General features: G+C 40.0%; 1 protein-coding gene across 4 annotated transcripts in view; it reads left to right on the forward strand.

The window, feature by feature from the left end:
• The window catches only part of HECTD4 (HECT domain E3 ubiquitin protein ligase 4), a 167,598-nt gene that overhangs the window by 61,582 nt on the left and 80,790 nt on the right, over positions 1 to 25,226 (forward strand). For 2 of the 4 annotated variants that reach the window (XM_074321579.1, XM_074321581.1), the window contains exons 8-18: positions 5,535 to 5,727; positions 9,017 to 9,175; positions 13,116 to 13,229; positions 13,954 to 14,094; positions 18,362 to 18,594; positions 18,965 to 19,110; positions 20,543 to 20,613; positions 21,225 to 21,330; positions 21,895 to 22,015; positions 22,684 to 22,812; positions 24,748 to 24,872. In XM_074321579.1, the coding sequence (XP_074177680.1) occupies positions 5,535 to 5,727; positions 9,017 to 9,175; positions 13,116 to 13,229; positions 13,954 to 14,094; positions 18,362 to 18,594; positions 18,965 to 19,110; positions 20,543 to 20,613; positions 21,225 to 21,330; positions 21,895 to 22,015; positions 22,684 to 22,812; positions 24,748 to 24,872 (1,538 nt within the window). The remainder of the gene's footprint in view (positions 1 to 5,534; positions 5,728 to 9,016; positions 9,176 to 13,115; positions 13,230 to 13,953; positions 14,095 to 18,361; positions 18,595 to 18,964; positions 19,111 to 20,542; positions 20,614 to 21,224; positions 21,331 to 21,894; positions 22,016 to 22,683; positions 22,813 to 24,747; positions 24,873 to 25,226) is intronic. The other 2 variants (XM_074321580.1, XM_074321582.1) reach the window with 1 other exon arrangement.

Consider the following 25,226-nt stretch of genomic DNA (forward strand, 5'->3'; position numbering starts at 1 on the left):
TTAGCATGTGTGTGTGTATGGTGAGAACATTTGAGATGTGCTCTCAGCAGATTCCAAGTGCTTGTGTACAGCAAAGTGTTATTAACTGGAGTCGTCCTGCTGTGCATTAGATCCCCAGGACTTACCTGCTGACGATAGTTTGTACCCTTTGACCAACATCTCCCCATCTCCCCCGCCCGGTAGCCCCGGGCAACCACCATACTGCTCTGTTTCTATGAGTTCAACTTTTTTCTCTTCCACATATTAGTGAGATCATACAGTATTTGTCTTTCTCTGCCTGACTTCACTTCACTTAACCTAATACCCTCAAGATTAATTCATGTTGTCACGAGGGCTAGGATAGCCTTTTTTTTTATGGCTGAATACTGAAATTCTTTACTTGGCTGATTCATGATACATTTTGGTTTCTAAATAGTATAAATATTTGCCAGTAGATGTGGCTAATGAGAATTATTGGAAAGAATTATGATTTCAACCAGATTCTTGGACGTACTGATAAGTTTCTCTCCAAATTTAGTGACAGTTACATTGTTTTAATGTTTTTAAAAATATTAATTTAAAAATAGATGATATATTCACATAGTTTCAAAACTCAAATGGTACAAGTCTCTCACCTACCCTACCCTGCCTCCTACCCTGCCTCCTAGCCCCAGAGATAAGTAATGTTAACATTTTCTCCTATATCCTTCCAGAGATAATATAAGCACATACAAATATGCGTGTATATTTTTGTTTTTTTATTTTTCCACAAATGGTGATTGATTATACACATTCTTCTTTACCTCGCTCAAGTGAAGAGATGAGAGGGTGAGTGATGGGAGATGGAGTTTGAGAAGTATCCAGGTCCATTTCTTGTAGGCCCTTGCAAGGGGTTTGGGTTTTATTCCAAGCGACATGGGAAGCTCTTGGAGAGTTTTGAGTGGAACCTGCTTTTAAAAGTCTATTGTAGCTTTTGGATCAAGAATAGACTAAAGCAAGACTTGTAGACTCTCAAAGAGACTAAACAACTATAGAAGAGACCATATATCAATTTTATAATCAGAAAAAATATACTAAAAACATTTTTGGAAACTTGAATACCACCAGTGCCCTTCCAATGTATTTTTCATGAAAAAATCAGCTATTTGATCTATAAAATAGGCCTCTTGCTACCTAGGATTGAGGGAAAACTAAAGGATTAAAGGATTACCTAAAATAAATGGATATCAGAGAGTAGGATCCAACTTGTCTCTCAAAATGATTTTTTATTAACTTAGAATGGAATTAGATAACTAACCATTGTGTAAGGTAGACTACAGAAATATAGTTAGGAGTATGATGTAAAGAAATGGAATGTAAAGAATACCCTACCTAATTAATTTATAAACTATTATTAATCTAAAACAACCTCTAACACTTGGATCACAGACTTCTTCTCATATTTGGGGTACTTCAATTATCTCCTGTTCAACAAACCACCGCAAAACTAAGTGCCTTCAAGCTGCAGCGATTTGTAGGTTGCCTGGGCTCAGCGGGGTGGTGGTTCTTCTCCACATGGTGAAGCTGAAATCACACCCGCAGCTTCATTCAGCTTGGAGCTTGGCTGGGGCTGTCCCGTTCCAGGTGGCCTCTCTTCTTCCAGAGTCTCTCTTGACCTCAGTAACCTAGGCTGCACCTCTTGGCAGCACAGAGACTGGCTTTCAGATGGGAGCTTTTCAAGCGGAGAAGTGCTTATCAAGCCGCTGCTTGCATCGTGCTTTCCAATGGCCAAGCGCAGAGTCCGTGTGAAAGGGGGCTAAACAAGGGCATGGATGCCAGGACACGTCGTTCACTGAGGCCACCCATGTGACAGTCTACTGCTTAGAGCACAGGCCTTGTGAGGATCTGAAGACTACAGACGAGTGAGGCATGGAATCTTCCTGCCTGGTTCCGTTACTTCCACACCGGACACGTCCCCGCCTGAGAATCCCTGTAACTCTGTTTTACCTTTTGAGATCCCAGGTTTTACATCTCACCTCTGTTTTGTTCTGAGAGTTCTTCCTGCCCCTATGTGCTCTCTATAAATGGCTGTTCTTTAGATAGAGTCATTGACAATTTGACTGCTATTTTGTCCTCGTTATGTTCTCTCCTAAACAGATGGTTGGCAGAGTACTGAACACATTAGGTTCCTTTCCCGTCTCCCTGGGGTTTAGTGTTTTCTTTGAATTACGCACGTTCTGGATGGCTGAGATGCCTTTCACTCAGCCGGTATTCATCCAGGACCTGCTATGTTGCCTATCTGGGTAGCATAGCAGCAAGGCGTTTCCAGTAGAGTGTGGGGAGTTGGACAATAAGAAAGTAAATAGCAAGAGCAAAGTAAGCTCAGCTAGTGATCAGCGCTGGGGAGAAACTCAAACAGGACACTGTGGTAGAGAGCGGGTCGGGTGGAGGTGGGAGCTGCTTTAGTTTGGCTGGAGATAGGGCCTCCTGAGGAAGGACATCTGAGCTGCGACCTGAGTGACAAAAAGCAGCTGGCCATCCTGTCGGGGTGACCACCCACCCCAGTTTGCCTGGGACTGAGAGAGTTCTCAGGACATGGGACTTTCAGTCCTGGGCCAGCCAGAACGGTTGTGTAGTCCGGGAAGGGGGAACAGCAAATAGCAGGCCCAGAGTGAGGAGGAAGCAGGGTATTTGCAGGAGGGATAGACAGAGGGCCGCTGTGGCTGACGGTGTGTGGAAGGGTGAGCCGAGCCGGGGCGGTCGCTGGGTGGTGGGTGCAATGGGCCTTAGCAGCAGTTTGGTTTTTATTATAAGTGTGTTGGGAAGCCACTGTGGATTTCAACGGGGAAGGACAAGGTTTTATTTACAGCTGTCAGTGATCATTGACCAGTGTGCAGAGCAGAAAGCATGGGGTGCCCAGGTGGAAATGGGGAGACCAGTTGAGAGGCTAGTTCAGTCGTCTGGCTGGAGGCGATGGTGGCTTGGGCCAGGGAGGAGAGCTTCTTGTCACCACTCACCCTGTGCTCTTCGTGCTCCTCGCAGCCTCTTCCCACCTTTCTCAACCAGTAGCTTTTCAATCCTGAAGAGCTGCTTCGCTGAGTACGGCAGTTTGACCACTTGTGCCCCAAACCTTGGTTTGCTTTGCTTCTCACAGGTGCTGTATCATGTTTGCAGTATGTTCAAGGTGCTTGAACACTATAATATAGTTTTTTAAAGTTACCCGTTGTTTTTCTCCTAGACTGAGCAATACTTTTGAATGCCAAGCTTAAGTGATTGATTTTCATCTTGGATGTCTTTGAAGGGGTATAGTTAGAGTTGCGAGACATAAATAGAGCGAGGCTTGGTAAAGGTTAATTTAGCAGGAAAGTAGGGGTGCCACGATGTGGTAAGATGTGAATGTGTTAAATTTGAGGCTACAGTAGGCTATTCAAGTCCAAATGCCGGGGAGTGGGAGGCAGTTAGAAAAGTGGGCCTGGATCTCAGTAGCAAGGATGGGTCTGTCTATAGAAATGTAGGATTGCATTTGGGGGAGAGCCCTGAATTGTTTATTCAGCAAGCCATCAAGTGTTTACTGTGTGCGCCTCTTAAGTGCTGGGCATGTTATGGTGAACAAGGCAGGCAGGACCCCTACGCTCGGGGAGCTGGCGGGGAAAGCAGAAGGGCAAGCAATAAATGAATGAATAAGGTAATTTCAGAGTGGTAAGTGTTGTGCAGATAACAAAACAGGGTGATTGAAGGGGTGCTCTGGCTTGAGGGGGTGGTGGAGAGTCTGTAGACTAGTAATCTAGTAATCAGGGAAGACTTCTTTAAAGAGGCGACATTCTCCCTGAGCCCGAATGGTGGGAAGTGCCGTCGACAGGAAGCTGGAGGTCTGACATCAGACTAGGTCTAATCCTAGGGAAGCTCTGTTAGTAGGTGGAGACGTGGAACCAGCAAATAAGAGGGAGAGTAAGGAAGGCAGGGACTGTATTGGCTTTGCTCACCAGCACAGTGCCTTGTACACAGGTTCCTGTGCAAAAAACAAAACAGCAAACCAGGACTGAGGTCTACCGCCTTTCGAGGAAGGAGAACCCCAAGAAGGCTGGCAACCATGTGGATGGTCCTGGGTTTAGGTTACTCGTGGACCATCAAGAATGTCCACTGGTTTGGTCGTGCGAGTTAAGGAACTTCAAAGGGTTAAGAAGCAGGGTTGAGGAAATAGAAGCAGCATTTTTGGACTCTAAGAAATCCTTTCCCTTATCATTTGTGAATGTGTCATAAAACTCTCCCCACTCTGTACAGCTCCTTCTGGGAATCTGTCCTGGCTGTGCTCCCGAATTTGCTTGCTTTCTCCTGCGTCTTCTGTTACCAACCTTTCACTTTGGACTCCATCTTTACTTCTTATTTCTTCTTCTAAGCCTTACCACTTCGCCCTCCTGTTCCCTCTGATCTCTGTACCCCACAGCAGCAGGCCAGTCCTGGCCACCTTCGCTGGTGGCACCAGTTTCTGAGACCCCAGCCCGATCCAGGAGCCCCGGTGTGGAAGAGCGTGATGCAGAGGCCATGTGACATATATTTGAGATATTTGACAGCGAATGGAAGTGGAGGAAAGGGATGGCATTTCCGTGGGCCACCGTGGTTTCGTTTAAGATTTCAGAGACTTGTGACGATGTGAAACCAGGGAGAAGGAAGTCAGTAGAGAGGGAGACACTGATGAGGAAGGGGCAGAGGGAGTTAATTAAGGGAGCAGTTAGGGAGGAGGCAGTGGGGGAACCGTTCACTTTAAATAACATGAAATGAAGTGCTTCTTCCTCTGTCTGAATTATAATCAGAGAAAAGGAAGAAAACACGAGGCTGGACACAAAGGTTCCTGAGTGGGAAGAGAGATGAGTGCAAGCAGCTTGCAGTGAAAGGTCTGGATCTTTCTAGCAGTAGAGCCAGGCGGTCTGCTTCACGTCAAGCTCAGCACTGGGAAAGGAATTTTGGAATTGTCACTGCAGGGCTTTCGCTGGGGAATAATCCAGTGATGAATGAGGGACTGCCAAGCAGCAGCAAGGATCCAGTCGACGTTGGCATGTATTTTTAGCAGACAAAGTCTGCCTTTCTCTCCGTTGCTCCGCCAGTACCCGAGCAGCTGGGGCTAATGTTAACTGCTGCTAATACAGAGCTTGGATTTTAGCCACTAATTATATTTCAAGAAGACATCCTCCTCATAATTGTACTTAATAGTAAATCAGAAACTGATTTGTTTTCCTCTCATCGTACTGGTACCTGTCAGAAGCTTGTAATTAGGGAGAGCTGCCTGTGGAATTCAATATAAGGAATTTTAATAATGACCTTTTGTAGAATTTATTAAACTTGGCTCCTTACTTTTAGAACCTGGGCTAGTATGTGAAATGAAAGCTCTCAAACTTCGCCTTTCTTTTGCTCTTAGTAGTTCCTGTGGAGCACTTAAGTTTTGAGGTTACCTCTACCCAAGGGCAGTTTTTGGAAATGTTTTTGAGGAACCAGATCACAATAATGCAATTTTCCAATAGAAATTGGCAACTAAATGGAAACAGATATCATTTAAGCACCTCTTTTTCTTTAAATATTAGGTTGAAAATGGTGTGTATGTAGCCCATCCGCTTCAGGAACGCACAATTCTAATGAGAAAAGAGGGTGAGTCTGCGAAAAGCATTAATGAGATGCTTCTGAGCAGACTTTCCCGCTACCGAGCTTCCCCATCGGCAACGCTGGCTGCCCTCACTGGCTCCACCATCTCCAACACCCTGAAAGAGGACCAAGCAGGTATGCTCCCTGTGGTCAGCACCTCTTAACCTGGAATAGCTCCGTTCAGCTGCGCGCGCGCACACACACACACACACATACACACACACACAGCGGTTTTAGGTTCACAGCAAAATTGAGCGGAAGGTACAGAGGTTTCCCACGTTCCCCGCCCTACACATGCATAGTCTCCCCCACTGTCTACATCCCATACCAGATGGTACATTTGTTACAGTGGATGAACCTACATGGATACGTCATCACCCAAAGCCCATAGTTTCCCTTGGGTTTCACTCTTGGTGGTGTCCATTCTGTGGGTTTGGATAAATGTACAATGACATGTGTCCACCATTACTGTATCATACGGAGTAGTTTCACTGCCCTGAAAATCCTCTCTGTGCTCCACTTACTCATCCCTCCCCATCCCCAGCCCTTGGCCACCACTGATTTGTTTATCGTGTTCATAGTTTTGCATTTTCCAGAATGTCATATAGTTGGAATCAGACATTATGTAGCCTTCTCAGAAGGGCTTCTTTCACTTAGCAATAGGCGTTTCAATTTCCTGCATGTCTTTTCATGGCCTGATATGTTCAGCTTGTAACTAGTGAGAGCTGCCTGTGGAATTCTGGCAATGCTTTTTATTGAGCGCTTACAATGTGCCATAAAAGCATTTGGCTTTACAGAATTTACCCTTTTATTTCTTTCCAGTCATTGTCCATTTTTTTTATTCCAAACTAATACATGTTTTTGTCTATGGACATGAGTTAGCATGACTCTGTAATTATTCAACATGGCTTTGTCTTTAACTGTAAATGCCTTCTCATCATTACCGTTGGTGTCAATTGATTGATTTCATGTTTAGCATAAGCTTCATGAATGTAAAACGCTCCTGTTTGTCATCTTCACTAAATGTAATCTTGACCAAGCAAGTAAGAGGCAAACCTTCCACAGCAGAGATTGCTTTTTCTAGAATTTATCATTTAGAGTTTGTACTTTAATGTTTTAAAATAGATAATCCATTTACAGAGTTTTAAAGTGAAAATAAAAAGGTATATGCAGAGAAATCTTACTCCCACATCTTAGTGCATGCTATATTTTGCCTCCACCCTGCCCCCTGTAGATATCTATATTTATTAGTTTTTATCCTTACAGAATTTCTTTACGCAAATACAAGTAAAGACAAATTTATGTGTTCTTATTTTCCTCCTTTTCTTAATAAAAGGTAGCTTACTAAACACACTGTTCTGCCTTTTTAAAGCAGAAGTTCTTAACTGGGATAAGCCTTTAAGGGGTGGGGTCATAAACGTGCTCTCCACCCCAGCTTTAAATAACATCTTCATGTATCCATCATAATTTTCATCAGATTTCCAAGGTCATCTATGGCCTCAAAAAGATTAAGAACTATTATTTTTGAAGAGTTTACAGATTATGTACCGACTATGTGAATTTATAATAAATCATCAACTGTAGTCCAAGATAACGGCTAGAAAAAGATGTTATATAGAGAAAAATGTATCTGAATTAATATATGTTTAATGAATTTAATGCAATTTTATGCTTGAATCCTTTTATATATTGACATATTAAGAAGAGAAAATATTTGTGATTAATTCATGAACTATCAAATTAAATACTATTAGTTTATATTAGGATTTAAGAAGGATAGTATTTTATTTCCACAGATCTCTGTTGTATGGAGTATAAGTGGGAGAATTACTAATAGTTGTTATGACTTGGGCATGTGGATAATTTGAGTTATGGGAATACTTTGAAGAGGACCATTCTTTTTACCTAAATAAACATATTCCTGACAAGCTAAAGGATTCATTTGGGTTTGTCCCTTGGAAGAAAATTGAATCCTACCCTGAACCACATAAATACTAAAGGAATGTTTGTTGGATAAGAAAATATGAGATAAATCAAAGAAAACTCAGAAGGCAAGGGTGTATTTAGAGTTCTGTGAAAACAGGAATTTGTAGTCTAAATGTGTTGTCTCATTGTACTTTCATGTACATTCTCTGTGTATTCGTTTCACGTGGTAGTGCTACATAAAAATTCACCAGTTACAAGCTAAGTGAATTTTTGGCTATTCAACATTCAGAGGGTCTGGAATTTTTTATTCTGTGATAAACTAATACCTATTACCATGTTAACAAGAGTAAGTCTACTTAAAATCTTGGTGCAAAAGTTATGCTCACAAACTTGCTAATTTTCCAGTCATCGCCCCTTTCGGGTTTCTGACCTATGGAAACTTATGCTCCTGAATTTGTCCTGAATGAAGAGTATCCTTGTTGGGGCTTGGGCTTTTTTACAAATGGAGCTTTTTAGAAGCACGGACATTCAAAACAAGTATCAGACAGATTAGATGTCATTTTTCTAGTGTAAGCCATCTAAAAAAGATTTCCCATCTTTCTGGGCTGGTATGTTTTATACCCTGACAGCTTATACCCTGGTAAAGCACTCTGATTGGCTTTCTGTTGCCGTCATCAGTCCTCACTCAACTAATATAGAAAATCCTTAAATTCTCTGTGTTTTCAGATCTGCCAGCGATTAAGGGAGATTAAAGTCATTTTTATACTTCTTGATTAGAGACATTCATTATTTTATTTTACTTATTTATTTATTTTTTTAAGGAGGGTGCAGCTCACAGTGGCCCATGTGGGGGTCGAACTGGCAACCTTGGTGTTATTAGCACCGCCCTCGAACCAGTGAGCTAACCAGCCACCCCACATTCATTATTTTCTTAATGATCGTTTATGTCACTGACCTTAAAAAGCAAGGAAATATATAATGGGTTATCATAAATCATGCAGGTATAAACTTATTTTGTGATAGATATAGTGAAAGCTTTTATTAATTAGCTATAGGTTAAAATTTCTGGCTGATTTCATGTTCAAAGCTGTTTGTAATAAATGTAATACCACAAACCTGTTGAGAAGCTGTTCTAGAAGAAATGAGAAGGTCTCTATTGGAGTACAGTTTCCTGGGGGAAACACAAACAGTAGGACTCTTATTTTGAGATTTAGTCCACATGAGGGTTCATCCTTTTGAACGAATTTTTAGAGACACAGGCACATTGACTCTTGGGGACACCTTTGAGAAATGTTCCGGTCATGTGACAGGAGGTTGGGGCAGGGTACGGAGCCAGAGATCATTGTTTTTTCCTTGGATTATTACTTCTTGCTCTATTTTCTAAATCAGGGTATATCGTTGTTTGAATTTGGGGCTCCCTCATTATCTCTAATCTTTTTGGTAATCAAATGAATCTGTGTCAAATGTTTCTACTCACCATTTTCATTCCTTTTATCAGCAAATACTAGCTGTGGGCTACCTCTAAAAATGCTTCGGAAGACGCCCATATATACCTGTGGCACCTACTTGGTTATGCTGGTCCCACCTCCAGGGGGGTCAGGCAGCTCTGCCACCCGCTCTCTTTTTGGTGGAACAAGTGGTTTGTCGTCTTTAAAAAGTAAGTGAATTTTATTTGTGGCACTTTTCCCGATTTGTCTCCAACTTTGAAATTTAAGGCTTTTCTGTTAATGATTTTAAACTTTCTCTATTAAACAGTTGTTTGCAGTAGGTCTTTTTTTTAAATTAAAGTTTATTGGGGTGACAATTGTTAGTAAAGTTACATAGATTTCAGGTGTACAATTCTGTAATACACTGTCTATATCTCACATTGTGTGTTCACCACCCAGAGTCAGTTCTCTTTCATGCAATAGGTCTTTGATAATAACAACAAAAACCTTATCAATATAGTTATAGGCCAGGAGGAATTAAAAATACAGTTGTAGTTGATATAATAGTGCATTTCTGAAAACTATCATCCTGAAAATTACTAGAAGTAATAGTGAGTTCAGGAAAATTTTAGGAAATGTATTGCCACATTATTTATTGTGACACAGCAAGAGCTCTACCAACTGTGATAGGATTCTCAAGGTATTAGAATAAATGTGAAATACCTTCATTTTAGGACACATACTGTGTGTCCCCGAAAATAAGACCTAGCCGGACCATCAGCTCTAATACGTCTGTTGGAGCAAAATTAATATAAGACCCAGTGTTATAGTATAGTATAGTATAGTATAGTATAGTATAGTATAGTATAGTATAGTATATATAGTATAGTATAGTATAGTATAGTATAGTATAGTATAGTATAGTATAGTATACTGGGTCTTATATTATATAAGACCTGGTCTTATATTGTGTAAGACCCTGTCTTATATTAAAATAAGACCGAGTCTTACATTAATTTTTGCTCCAAAAGATTCATTAGAGCTGATGGTCTGGCTAGGTCTTATTTTCGGGGAAACAAGGAATATGAAATGTTAAACAAAAAATATATAATGCAAAATAATATATGCAGAAATTCATTAATGTTAAGAGTACATATAGTTTTATAAAAGACGGAGGCAATACTAGAGTAATTACAGCAGCGTGATTTTGGCTTCAGAAAAAGCAAATGAGATAAAATATAGAACCAAAAATGTTTCTTTTACATTGCCATTTTCTAGTTTTCTTACCTTAGGGACATCATCTAACCCCTCTGAACCTCAGTTTTCCTGCTTGTAAAAATAAAAGGATAATGGTATCACACACTATTTTTTGGTGATCACATGCAATAAAGTATGTCAGCATATTTAAAAAAACTTAAAAAACAAAAAAAACCAAAATGTTCCTTTTATGTATAGTAGCTTTTTTGTGTGTGTGTTCTTATTTTCCTTGAAATTTGCTTAGGCATGTATAGTGTTTTAAAATCAGTTTACTTGTTTCCATTTTCCATTATTTCATATTCTGGCCTCTTAAAATAATTTGCTTATTGTAATTCCATTAAAGGAGTATATTTCAAATTTAGATATTTTAAAAAAGCATTCTTGCTCTAACTGAAGCCTGCAGATATAAATTTGACCTTGGCAGTTTAAAAAAATTATTTATCATCACCTAAACCTATGTGCCATTTCACATATTGCATGTATTTGGGACTTAGGTATTCACAACAACTTCAGAACTCTTTTGCCTATAAAATCAAATTGGTTGGACTTTTGTTCAACAGCTTGTTTTCTCTAACAGTTCATGTGACCAAGATGTCCCCTTTCGCTCTTGGGTAAATGATCTAAATTTCCTATTAGTCTCTTTAAAAAAAAACAGCTTTATTGAGATATAACGTCCATACTATTAGGTTGGTGCAAAAGTAATTGCAGTTTTTGCAATTATTTTTAACCTTTCAAACCACAATTACTTTTGCACCAACTTAATATAAAATGCACAACTTTAAAGTATATAGTTCAGTGGTTTTTAGTGTATTCACAGAGTTGTGCAACCAGCACCACTGTCTAATTCTAGAACGTTTCCATAACTCCAGCTAGAAACCCCATACCCTTTAGCTGTCATTCCCCTTCCCCCATCATTCTAGTCTCTGGCATCTACCAGGCTACTTCCTGTCTCTGTGGATTCACCTGTTCTGTACTTTTTTCATATACATAGAATTAGACAATATATGTACTTTTGTGACTGGCCCTTTTTTTTTAACTTAATGTTTTCAAGGCTCGTCCATGTTGTGGCATGAATCATTACTGCATTTTTATGATTGAATTATTTTCTATTGTGTGGATATACTCCCACTTGGGTAGTTTCTACTTTTTGGCTATTTTGAATAATGCTGCTGTGAACATTCATGTACAGGTTTTATGTGGGCATATTTTTATTTCTCTTGTATATATATATATATATATATATATATATATATATATATATGTGGAATTCTGGGTCATATGGTAACTCTATGTTTACCCTTTGGAGGGACTGCCACACTGTTTTCAAAGTGGCCCCACCAGTTTCCATTCTCATCAGCAATGTAGAATGCTTCTAATTTTTCTACATCACTGGCATTTGTTAATTTCCTTTTTTTAATTATAACCATCCTAGTGGATGTGATTTGCATTTCCCTAATGACTAATGATGTTGAACATCTTTTCTTGTGCTTATTGGCCATTTGTATATCTTCTTTGGAGAAAAACCTATTCAAACCCTTTTTCCATTTTTAAATTGGGTTATTTGTCTTTTTATTGACCACTCATCTTACTAAACTCTTTTTCCGTTTTCTTGGCATGGCTTTTTCACTCCGTTGAAATTGGCCCCATTTGATAAAAGCAGGGCTTCACGGTGCTATTTTTTTTTCATGAGGATATAGCTTACACAGTGATTCTATTTTAGACCAGTGAATCAATAAATGCTTAAATTCCTTCTGTGTCCCGTCCCACATCCGTCACCGTGGGGGCTGCTCAGTAAGTGGATGAAGTGGTCCTTACCTCAAAGAGCTCTGAGTCTGGTTGGGAGAAATGATGTAGGTGTGAGAAAACAACTAGAAAATGATGTGTGATGCTGTGTCACTGCCCGAGCTGGGGAGCAGATGTATGTGCTGCTGAGTCAGAAAGAAAGGGACATTGTGGAGTGGGGTAGGAGGGAGAGACTTCATGAGGTTTTGAGTTAAAGTCATGAAAAACAGGTTTTATTCAGATAAGTAGCCAAGTGGGGGGAAAGGCCTATGCATGGTCAACACAGTGAAAAAGAGATTTGGGGAAGATCATTTGGTTGGTGTGCAGGATGGAACAAGTGGAAAATGGAATAGACACAAACAGTATAGTTTAGATTATAGCTGAATCAGGTGTGGGGACTCTGAACCCTAGGGTGATGGGAACAAGAAGAACAAAGACGCTCAAGTGACACAGTGCTTGCATTTTGTGTTTGGAAGTGGAGAAAATAATAACACCAGCAGCTGGCACGTATGTGCCGCTGTACATCCTGGACTTATTTTAACTCTATCTTCACTACAGCTGTGTACGGTAGGTACTTCTATTCTCTCCACTTTACCCCTGGGGGAACTGAGAGGGTCAGGAAATTTCCCAGGATCACACAGGAGTGGGCGGGCCGGAACTCAAACCCAGACTATCCCATACTATCCTGTGTTAAGGAAAAAGGCCAAAGCATCTCCGAGTTTAGAGCTGCTGCCTGAAGGACAGCAGCTGAGTGTGTCTGAGTGGCTCCTGACCTGTATGGAACACCAACTACGCGTAAAATGTTTCTTGTAAATGTTGTTACCCTTGTGATGCTAACGATCATGTCCCATCCTGCGATGACCCTTGTGATACTGCCTTTATGCAGAAGTTTCCATGTAAAGAACACTTTAAAAACTGTGGGTCACTATTTAGGAAGATACTTTGTGCCGTTTTTCTTTTGTGGTCTTTGGTGTGTGTTGTCTCCTCATTGTTACCGTCAACAGACAACAGGAAAAAAAGGTGTGATTTTTCTGAAGTCTTGTGAAAATCCTCCAGTGGATCTTGTAATTTGGAAAAGTTACTGCACATCGTTTTAAGGCTTCTTAAACAGCTTGATGTTTGTTTCCACAGTCCTGGCCTCTAGCTTGGTGTATAATATTTCGGATGGTCAGTTCACGAGCCGTGCCGATCTCATAGATGCTGCTGGAAGCTCGCTGGGGCGTGGTGCTCTTGTCCCAGGATTGGGTAAGAAATAGATGCCCACGTGTCCTTGGAAAATTCCATTTTAGCAATTTGTCTCAAAAATAATCTTGCCAATTTCCTGTGATATTCTAGTGTCCTTGAAAGAAATATTTTATGCTACTATTTAATTTTGAGGATTAATATAGGAAATTGCCTTTTGGGAAATTCCTCTGCATATATTGCTATTGAAGATACTGTCCATTAGGTTGTGTGATGATGCCTGTAACATATTTTTCTTAAAGGTAACGAATGCCCTTAAAATGTTTGTTTTCCATGAGGAATGGGTATACTTATTATTAGAAAATGAGCATGATCTAATACATGTTCTCTTTGCCTTGGCTCCTAGGAAGCTCATATCTAAGTTTCGGGCTCAGTTACTAAGACTTTTATTGTGTGTTAGGTTAATTAGTCATATTTACGTGGGTTTTAATGTAAGTCACTTAAATCCCTTTTGGAATGAAAAAGGTCACCTATAAGTCAGTTACTAAGAACTCTATTCCGTGAGACTTATTCCATTCCCACATAGGAGTTAAGCAGTAGAAGCTGACTCCTGCCTTCTTGCTGAGCCCCAGTCTACTGCTTTGCCAAGTCAATATATGGAAATAGGCTATGGATTGTCAGGATTCGGGAGAATCCTTGCCCTTCCATTCTTTAGCCGTGCTTAAGAGAAATATGCACACAGGCAGATGACAACGTGACAGCTGAGTAGAGAGGGCTCTTTCTGCAGGTGCCTGTTATGACACAGTGAACAACATGCTGTGGACCTGCTCGAATGACTACATCGATCAGTGGTGTAATCCTGGGAATCAGGCTTTCCATTACGTCTGTCAGAGGCTCGGAGTCAGTCACGTCATCACAGAGCCCAAAGGTGAGGTGCCCTCAGTCTTACAGGAAAGGATTTCCTGCATGAAGTGTGAGTACAGCAGCATGAGTAAGTGGGACATGGCCCAAGCAACAAGATGTGTCAATAGCCTTCCCTCTCAGAACTCGGAAACCCCAAATCCTTGTTATCTGATTGGTTTATGATTCAGTAAATAGGTAAATATAGAGCTTTTGCGGTGGTCCATAGACTTTTTTTAAACAGGAAAATTATGTTCCTTCTGCAATTATCAGAACTTTGGTGCAAAAATTGATTCTTTATTTGTATTTGACATGGGATTATATGCTGTTACAGTGTTTTACATTGATACTTATTTGTGCACAAAGTTATAATTAGATTACTGATAAAGGACTTTTATATTTCTTAATATTAAGATTCTTAATATTAAGTTAATATTAACTTAAAATCTTGTGGCATCAAGGTCAGTGATAGTGGTATGGAGGAATGAATAGCTCAGCGAATCCTCTCCCCATAAAGCAATGATAAAATCAACAAAAATATCAAAAACAACTATTTCTAGGCCCTGGAAATTGACTACAGTCATACACCAAATTGAGAAGTGGGTATACACACACACACACACACCCTCTGAACTCTGGGTTAGAGCAGTGGCAGTCTGTGGTGTTCCTATCTCCCACCTCCAGCTTGGTCAGTACAGTAATCCCACCAGGGTGGGCATATTGTGTAAACCAGCAGCTTTGCTGCCAGAGGGGCCGGACTTGATTTGGAGCAGAGCATGGAAGAAAACACACACCCGGGAGCAGTGTCAGTAACAGTAGTCTTGATGACAAACAAGTAGAGAATACCGGTGGCTTTGTTAGCCTGAGGTTGTGCTCCTGGGTAGGGCAAGCAGTGAACCAGCAGGCTAGCTAGAAATCTACTGGTGAGACCTGCTTAGTGAGAAAGCAACAGAGGGCCTTGATAAGCTCCCACACATATGCACAGGAGAAGCTGGAGAGAGCCCAAGCTGTTCCCAGAGGCCTGCCTGAACATGAGCCTGCAGAGATGTGAAATGGGCCTGGCAGAAAGGGAAAACCAGGGCAGAGTTTAAAAGTGCTTGAACTGTGATGTTCTCCCTCCAAAATTCCCAGATCCATCCAGGATGGAAATTTTATTGGTTCAAGGTGTTTGAGCACACCTCTGACTCAGATAGAGTGACTCTGAGGAATGTAGGCTTAAAAATGAAAACAAGAATCTTTAAAATGAACAAATGAAAGGAAGTAAAAATTAAAATAAAAGCAAGCATAAAAAAGAAAAAAGACAACAATCAGTAGCTACACATGCTACAGGCCAAACGCAGATGTTGGATTTAAAGATAAGGCCTTTATAGCAAATTTTATAAACATATTCAAAGAACAAAAGGAAACACATTTAAAAGATTAAAGGAAAGTATGATGACTATGATTAAACAAATAGAGAGTTTCAACAAATAAATTATTTTTTAAAAAGAACCAGTTGGAAATTCTGGATTTGAAAAGTTTAGTGACTGAAAAGAAAAAAATCATTAGAGTGGCTCAACGGCAGATTTCAGATGGTGGGGCATTGGTGGATAGTTATCCTATCTGCATAACAGAAAAAGACACTTTCAAGGAGTTCTGGTCAGATATTTTTATAGAATGTCCCTCAGTTTGGGTTCATCTGATGTTTTCTCCTTTTAAACTGAAGTGACCGATTTAAGTTATTGCAGAGGTGAGGGGTTTTTCTCATTACATCATATCACAGGGCACATAATATCAACATGACTTACTTCTGGTGATGTTACAATTGATCACTTGGTTTAAATGCCAGCTTTCTTCACTGCAAAGCTTACACTTTTCCCTTTCCGTACTCTGTTTATTAGAAGCAAGTCGTTAGGCCCACACTCATGGAAAGAGGGAATTAAGCTTCACCTCCTGGAATGAAAAGCACCAGAGAATTTGTGGACATAGGTTAATCACCATAGTAACTAATAAATATTTGGGGGGAGGTGATACTTTGAGGCTGTGCATTTATCTATTCAGATGTTTCATTTCTTCTTGAGTTAGTTTTGGTCATTTGTGTCTTTCTAGAAATTTGTGCATTTCATCCAAGTTTTCTTAACTGTTGCTCATATTGTCTCCTTATAATTAGTTTAATTTTTATAGGGGCAGTAGTAATTTCTGTGCTTTGATTCTTGATTTTGGTATTTATGTAAATTTACTAAAAATCATTGAATTGTGCACTTATAATTTATATACCATGAAATTCATCTATTCTTTCTTGATAAACTGTAAAAAAAACAAAAACAAAAAAAGCAGCAAAAAAAACCGAAGAAAGTCAATTGTATATTAGTAACTCCCTAATTATTATCTCCAAGCCTCTTGCCTGAACTCTAGACTATGTATTCGTTTCCACTTGGGTATCTAACAGGCATCTTCAACTTAACACGTCAAAAACACGCCCAATTTCTCCCCCTCTCCAAATCTATACCTACTGAGTTCCAGTATATAGATTACTGTTCTTTCATTTGCTCAGACCAAAAACTTGGGGTGATTTATCTATGACTCTGTTTCTCTCACACCCCACACCCCAGTGGACATCAGCAAGTCCTGTCAGCTCCTCCCTTCAAAATATATCCCACATCCAGCGGCTTCCACTGCCTGTGCTGCTACAGCTCTAGTCTAGGTCGCCCACTTCCTCACCTGAATTAGGACAGTAGCCTCTTCACTGGTCTTCCTCCGTCCTCTGCAGCTGCCCTCCTCTACCCTCATCTCCACATAACAGCCAGAGTCTTACAATCTGAAGTAGTCAGATCTGTCACTCCTCTGCTCAGACACCTCCACTGGCTTCCCATCTCACTCAGTAAAAACCAGAGACCTCATTTATTTGGGTAGGTCCTGAAGCTGGCTTTCAAACAGTCTTTGGTGAACACGAATACTACTAACCTGAGTGCTACTGTTGTAAGATTGGGGACTCAAAGAGAGTGGGACCCCACCTAGCCCTAGGGTTAATACTGTGTTTCCCCGAAAATAAGACCTAACCGGACCATCAGCTCTAATGCGTCTTTTGGAGCAAAAATTAATATAAGACCCGGTCTTATTTTACTATAATATAAGACCGAGTATAATATAATATAATATAATATAATATAATATAATATAATATAATATAATATAATATAATATAATATAATATAATACTAATATAATATAACTAATATAATATAACTAATATAACTAATATAACTAATACAATATAATTAATGTAATATAATATACCAGGTCTTATATTAATTTTTGCTCCAAAAGACGCATTAGAGCTGATGGTCTGGCTAGGTCTTATTTTCGGGGAAACACGGTATGCAATTGGAAAGTTTAGTTTTGGCAATGTTTACCTTTCCTTTGGTTTCCTTGAGTCCTTTTCTCATAATTCCCAGTGCCCACAATTTTTTTGCAGCTCTAAGGTTTCCCCACCCGGGCCTGCCTCTCCAGGTTACCTATTTTCCTGTTCCTTCTCAGTTGTTCATTTCAGCTATTTTAAAGGGAAAAAAAAAAACCAAAAAAAAAACAATCTTTTTTTTTTGTACTTTGCCTATTTAGATTATTTTCATCCCCATTCCTGGGGTGCCTATAATCATCCATGAAGCATTTACGTTATTATTATATAAGAGGATGCCTGTCAACCCTCACAAGTGTTGAACTGATGGCTATTTAGGCTGTGGTGACTAAATGAAATAAAAATGTTGAGGTGTGTGGGAGGAAGTATTTCTGGATCAGGGAAGTGGGGTGGGGGTGGGGGGGCTCTACCATAGAGGAGCCATAGAAGATGGAGAGATTTTACCAGAATGATTACCAGCATGGGCTCTGAGCAGAGATGGCCGGGATTCAAATCCTAGTTCTACCATTTTTGGTAGCTGTGTGATCTAGGGCAAGTTACTTAACCTCTCTGACTCTTGATTTACTCCTCTACAAAACAGGGCTAAAATAGTCTGAGTTTATAATGATGTTGTAAGGTAATGCACATAAAGCACTTAGCCTGTTGTCAAGCATATAGGAAGGGCTCCCTGATGGTACTAGCTACTTATGCTCTAAAAAAAAAAAGGAAATTCCCAAGTGTTTTTGCCCAAGCACTCTGTGGTAGGGAGCAGGATTCTGCAGCAGTAGTGGAGGAGATTGGAGCCAAGATACTGTCTCCTTGTGTGTGTGTGCGCGTGCACCTTTTGCAAGTCAGAAGACTGTTCCTTGGGGACCGCCCACAGAGATGTCTTTCCTCACTGAGTTTCATTTTCATCTTCTAGAAGAGGCTATAACCACGAATGAGGTTATAAACCAGTTACTGCACCACGTTGGTGCCATGTGCATACACCAACTCAATCTTCTTGCTACGAACCCAAACCTTCCCATCACAAGTGTCTTGGGCAAACAGCACCCAATCGAAGCACACCATCTGAGCAGTATCTGCGACATCATGGAGAAGGCCATGGTTAATGGCGACACCTGTATTATCCGCTGCATTCTCGTTGTCTTTCAGGTGGGTACACTTTTGCGATAAATAAGATAATAGATGAAAAAGAAGCACAAACCTTGGCTTCAGCCACTGATTTCTACCAGACGAGAAATTTAATAACATTCCTGTTTTGCATCTCACCATATTCTAATCCTGTAATTAGAATTATCATCATACTCATTGCACGGCAGTTAATCGCCATATGTAGCTCGTTGCAATGAATGCATGTGAAATATTTACTATAATTATACCCTTACACAATAGAAGAGATTGTGGTGAAAAATCCACCTGGGTATCTATTCAAAAGAATATCTACCATGTACTTTTCTTCAGAGGGATAATTTTATCCCCAGTAGAATTAGCGTTTTTAGATATGCCCCTTATGTTTCTGTAGGTGGTGTTTAAATTTTTCTTCAGCCCACAAACTGAAAGGAATCGAGACATCATTCGACGGTCAGGATTGCTTCTGTGGCAGTTGTTGATGGCACCGAAAGATCACATTTGCCCTGAAATTCAGAAGGAAGTCTGTCTTGCCATCAGGTAATCAACAGATGACTTTCTTAGTGCTTCCAGCAAAATGCTTCTCTGCACTGCGTTGTGATCTTCCGGGCCAGCTGGTAGCACCGATGTCCCTGACCCGTCCCAGCCAGGACCTCACGCATAGAGGGTGCTTGAATGGGGCAGGGGTCTGTGGCCTCTTCCCAGAGGACCCAAGGCCCCCCTTTGCTCATGGTCCCCATCTCACCTTTTGGATCTTAAAAAGCAAAAGGAAAACACCCTTGAAGTAGATATTTTGATGGTTTGCGAGCAGATGTTTATCTCGTTTGGGGGAGAGAGTGGCAAGGTGGTTAAGAAGCAAGCTGGCCTTGGCAGCAGGCAGACCTGGCTTCTAGGCTTTGCTCTGCCATTTACTAGCTATGTGTGACCTTGATTTGAGGCTTCCATCTCCTCAGCTCTACATGGGCTTAAAAATAGTGCCCACATCATAGGGTTGTGAGATTTCAATACGATACGGCCTGACGCAAAGTTAGTGCTCAACAATATTAGCCTTTTAAAATCTGCTTAAAACCTTGTTCGATAGGAGGGAAGAATTTATGGGCTATTTTCTATTGTCATTTAATCCATATATATTTTTTGAGTGCAATGACCTTTTATCAAGGAACGTAGCATTCATGTGACCAAGTATAATTTAGTGACCAAGAAAGAACTGAGTGCTTGGTCTGGACGCACTGTATGACGGGTGAGCCGAGGGGGGGCGCGATTTTTTTCCTTCCATAATAGATTATGCTCTGGGTCTCTTTATGTTGAGAGCATTAAGGCAAAAAATTAAAATCTAGTGTCAGGGCACCTGAAACTAATAGAATGTCACCTGTCAATTACACCTCAATAAATGTGTTAAATATTTTTTAAAAATCTAGCGCCATGGGGACCCTTCTGGGGAGTGAGGGGTGTGTTCACTGTCTTGACTGTGGTGATGCTTTCATGGGTGGACACATATGTCAAAACTTACCAAATCGTACACTTTAAATGTGGGCACTTTATTGTATGTTAAATCATCAGAAAAGAGAAAGAAAAGAATTCTGGCACCATTTGCAATACGATTCTTTCTGCCCTTTTGGAAGAGCTGAGAATTAGAAAGTCCCCCTTTCAAATGATTCTTGGGGGCACAGTCTGCATGTATACCTAGCTTGATTCCACTGACCTTTATGGCTCCATTCTCCTTCACCAATTCTGCAGCTGATCTCACATAAGTTATGTTGGTAATTCACAGATAGGAGGCGAGGGAAACTGTCTATTAGGGAGGTGATTGGACTATATGACAACAGTGAATTTAGGTTCAACTGCTTTTTTAGTGATGAAATTTACCTCAGAGTTTTAGGTAACCAAAGTGGCATCTAATAAAAATTTAAATAAAGTTTGTATTTTCTAGAACGTTTGTTCAAAAGCTTTTTTGACTTTTCTGTCATTTCAGCTCTGGTTTAAATATCTTGTACCCAGGTGAAACTGAAATCAATAACTTACTTAAGCTGGTCTTAACAGAAGGTAAGATTTATCCTTTAATTAGCCTTGAACTACCATCCTTTTTTTTGTCCCCAAGGTAACAACTAGGTATTAAGATAATAGATTTTCTTTCTTCATATCTGTTAATTAGCCTTAATTTTTAAAATGTGTCTGCACATATGCCAATAGTTCAACCAGATTGAAAGCAGAAACCATGTTTTATATATCTACAAGCTTTATAAACCTTTCTGTCTCCACTGCCTAATGTAATATACCTGACTGGAGAGCTTTCATGAATGTTAAAGATAAGACTTCTTGGGGATTTCTACCCCAGTTTTTTTTTCACCCATTAAAGTGCAACTTTTAAAGTTAGACTAAACAACAAAATCCACCTTGTCAAAGACACTGTGTGTGTATAAGCCACTTCAAGGAATTAGAAATCATACTTGATGATATGTCAGGAGTAACTACATGTAAATCAGGACGCCCTGGTTAGAGAAAGTCAGGTGGGTCGGTTCTCGCTGCCGTTTCTTGTATCAGCGCCTGGTGCCCCTAGGTTGTCGACAGTCTGATTGTGAATACCTTTTTTTTAATAGCATCAGTTTTCTGAGTGTGATTACCAGAGTAGTTTATGGAGCTTTGTTCTGTGTTAGGAGAGAGAAACAGTGGCCTCTCCCAACTACGGGACGTGATCCTCACCAATTTAGCTGAACAGCTTCAGAACAACCGATTTGGCAGCGAGGATGACGATCACTACAGGTGACACCCGTTATCTTAGTCCCTGCTAGCTTTTTCTTTGTGTTTTTCTCAGTAACAATTTACAGTTAAATGTGTTCGATCACCTTTAGTCTCCTGTGATAGCTAATATAAATAGCATGTCAAGTCTGAACCGCAGATCATTTGAAAGATAATAAAGCCCACCGTTGCCCTAAGAAATGATAATAGCACGTTTCAGTTTTATCAGTAAAGTCACCTGGGCCTGGAGAAAGTGTACTTTGCAGAAATAACCAACAGAGCTTATTTAAGAAATCTTGGTGGAGGGTGTCCTCCAAATCGATGGTCTGTGAGAGAGGGTGAGGGTGCTTAGAGCTGGGGAGGGGAGGGAGGTGTTGGTTTCTTTACTATTTATAAATTACTTGGCCTAGGGGCTTAGGTACCATTTAATTTCTGTAAGTTTGATTTTGATAGTACACCTGGTTGTTAACATCTATACCGAGGAAGATTAATTTTATATCTTTGTCATCTTGTACCAATTGTGTAAAATGTAGCCTTTTATTACTAAACCACCAATATCTCATTGTTACATTTTTCCTGCATTTAAAGACTAAATGATGAGCTTTTACACTACATTCTGAAGATTGTTGTACGAGAATCCTGTATCTTAATCACCAAGTGCCAAACTGTCTCTAAAGATGATTTTCAAAAACTCCTTTCAACCGTGCCTGTAAGTAACAATGTGTTTCATGAAAGCAAAATTGTATTTCATTTTATTGTGTGGAGGTGTGTGTGTACACACCCACTTTACAAGGATAGACTTAATTGATGAAGGCCCATGGATGACTGTGCTTGTCCTAGAAATGCAAAACTAGACAAATCCACTAGAAGTACTTTCTCCAAAGACTACTCCTCCTGCTTTAAATGTTGTGTTGCAATAAATTATTTAACTAAATTTGGATGTTTTTGTTTTGTTTAAAATAGTAAGGATTTCTTTCTGTATTGATTTTAAATTTAGCTTTGTTTTCTAAACCATCAGTGTTTTACAGAGACTGATAAGAACCAAAAGATTCTTTTAAGGGTCTGGGTCGAGTCTTCTCTAATGGAGACACATGTGAGGGGAAGGAGGGTGGGGAAGAAGAATTATTAAGAGGCAAAAATTCAAGTAAGTATCTGAGTGATCAGTGAGAATTCTATAGTAGAAGGCAGAGAGTTCTGGTCAGTGTGTCAAATTATGTATCAAAAGCTTAGAAATAAGTCACCTGAGAAACTAACTTGGTCTGTTTTCTGTACTTTCTCTTTTGCTTCCCTTGTCGAAATCTTTTAAAAACATGAGGATTACATGCTCCCTTCTTTCAGTAGGACCAGGTCATTTAAATGCCCTTATTTGTATTAAAGGCTGCGTCCTCCTGCCTGCGCTATCTGATGGCAGTTCAGAACCATCTTCTCAGTAACACTGTTTTGATTAAACCTGATGAGAATGATGACAGTGACAACTCCTTGCAGGGAGAGACATTGAAGGTACAGGTAAACACCAAGCTTTATTCTGACGATGCTTTCTACCCAGTGTGTACAGCACAGCTTAGTGGGCGAAATTTCTGTGTATTATGATGTCAGATTTCACCATGTGGCTTATATTCTTGTGAGAGGGGATATTAGGTCACTCATTTCATAGAGTTTTATGTCATTGCACAGTGGTTACCATATCTGTGACACTCTCATAACGTGTCATCCATGTGCTCCTGTCAATCTTTTTGTGCCTTTGTTTATTTTCATCTTTTTCTAAGAACTATAATATATGGCACTTACAAGTGATCTCATACGCACCTGCAAGTTTTATTTATATGTCAATATATAAATAAATCCAGGAGCATAACATTTTAACCAATTTTGCCATTTTGGCTGGTTTATTATAGTGTCTTGATTCAAACAACTTTAAAAAGGTGAAAATTTTCTCACAGTTATCTCACAATTATTTATATTAACTAATTTATTTTCTAAACCTATAATTCATTTCATTCTCTGTAATTATTTTTGAGTAAGCTTCTGTGTGAACTCAGTTTGTTCCCACATGGCAATTTATAGCCATCAAAGATTTTTTTATAATAGTGGTCATTATCATTTTGATGGATGCTCAAGGCTGTTTGCATTGTTCCTCAGAAATCCATCTTTGTGGGAGAATTAGAGAAGTCAATAAATGATTCTTCCCTAAAACGTTGACTAAAATGCACTGAAAACTTAACCAAGGAAGCCATAGTGAAAGCCAAAAGCCATATAGTTTGTTTCCTTGCTCCTTTTATGTGGGTAATCATAACCCTGCTAGTTCATATTTATGAGTTTATCTCATTATGTATAATCAGTTTTTAAACAGGCAGAAAGGTGTGAATTAATCATTTAAATTGCTGCTACTATTTATTACCTTCTCTTGCCTTAGTTTCCTAATCAGTAAAAAGGGACAGTAACATCTGTATTATAGGTGGGTGCGAAGATTAGAGACGAGGCACGGAGACACCTGGCACGCTGCTGCCCCTGAGTGTGCAGTCAGTAGCTGACGGTGATCAGTGCGACCAAAACCATGATTTATCTTGTCTACTCCGTTCAGAAGCCTTTTCCTTGATCAAAACACCTTGAAACCAAAAATCAGACCCCAGAAAATTCCTGCAGTGAAAACCAGTGTTTTCTATTGGAAAGGCTACATTTTATAAATTCTTAATTAACCCATGGAAACAAATACTCTCGGTGAAGGCAGACTAGGCTGGGTTGTGTAGTATTTCTGGGAAAATTTTAAAAAGCACAGATCTCATCTAAACGGTTAGTTCGATTGTATTTTTTAATAGAAAATAATCGTAAATGGAACATTTCTATGATCTTAACTAGTGTTTCTGAACACGTTATTTAGTATTTGTACTCCCATGAACTCTCTAATAGTTATTCTTAATGTTTAGTAGTCTATATAACTGCCCGCGACTTGAATTGAATTTTTTAACGTGCTTGTTTTCAAGTGTAATGGCTTAAAACGTTAAGTAAAAAGGTCACTTGTACTGTTTCAGAATGTTGTGTTTCTGTCTCGTTTTACTCACCGCCTGCACACGCGCCTTTTACTGTTCTGCTTTTCTCCTTAGCTATCCTCATACCATCCAAGGCAGTCGTCCACCTGGACAGTTTCCGGGCTGGCCGCCGGGAGCTCCCTTGTGCTGGAGGGGACGGGAGAAATGGCATTTCTCCTGGGGACTCGGTGTGCTCCCCGTGAAATACTGCGTATTTCTGTCAGCACTCCCGACCTTAGCCTCCCAAATCAAATTGCTTGTTGCCATCCTAGTGGCACTTTGTGCTCTGGGCTTGTTCTGGCCACCTCATTGTTTAATTTGGAAATGCACCATATAAGACACCATTTCATGTTGTTGTTGTGAGTGTATATTCGTCACAAAGCTTAAAAATAACATTATGATATTTTCTACCTAGGAGCTAAAGGTCAGTATTTTGGCTCTTGCCACCCAAATCCTGACTGGCTGCGATGAAGTGCTGGAAATGCTACAGCAGGTCACCACTGCCCTCATAAATAGTGACATAGCTGACCGTGAGCAGAGGTGAGGAAATGGATTGTGAACTGTGCCCCGCTGCCTTTCAGGAAGAAGAATTGGCTTCCGAAAGCAGAATCTTTTAGAACAGAACGTCAATGGTTCATTTAATACAGAGGGAGTTTTGTGAGACTAGGTTGAAACGGCAAGTGTTTCAAAACCAAGTGCAATCGAACTCTTTAATGGTGCTTTTAGGTGCGATTGGGCTGACAGCCATGATCTAAGGGCAGCAGGGTTGTGGGAACAGCATCGTCTCTGACCTTGGGCCTTCCACCATCATTACGGCTAAACCGGCCTTTCCTTCAGGTATCTAGCGCAGCACACTATGCACTTAGTGACTCATGATAAGTACTTCAGGGAAGG

Source organism: Rhinolophus sinicus, linkage group LG16 (assembly GCF_036562045.2).
Source record: "Rhinolophus sinicus isolate RSC01 linkage group LG16, ASM3656204v1, whole genome shotgun sequence".
Taxonomy (NCBI): Eukaryota; Metazoa; Chordata; class Mammalia; order Chiroptera; family Rhinolophidae; genus Rhinolophus; species Rhinolophus sinicus.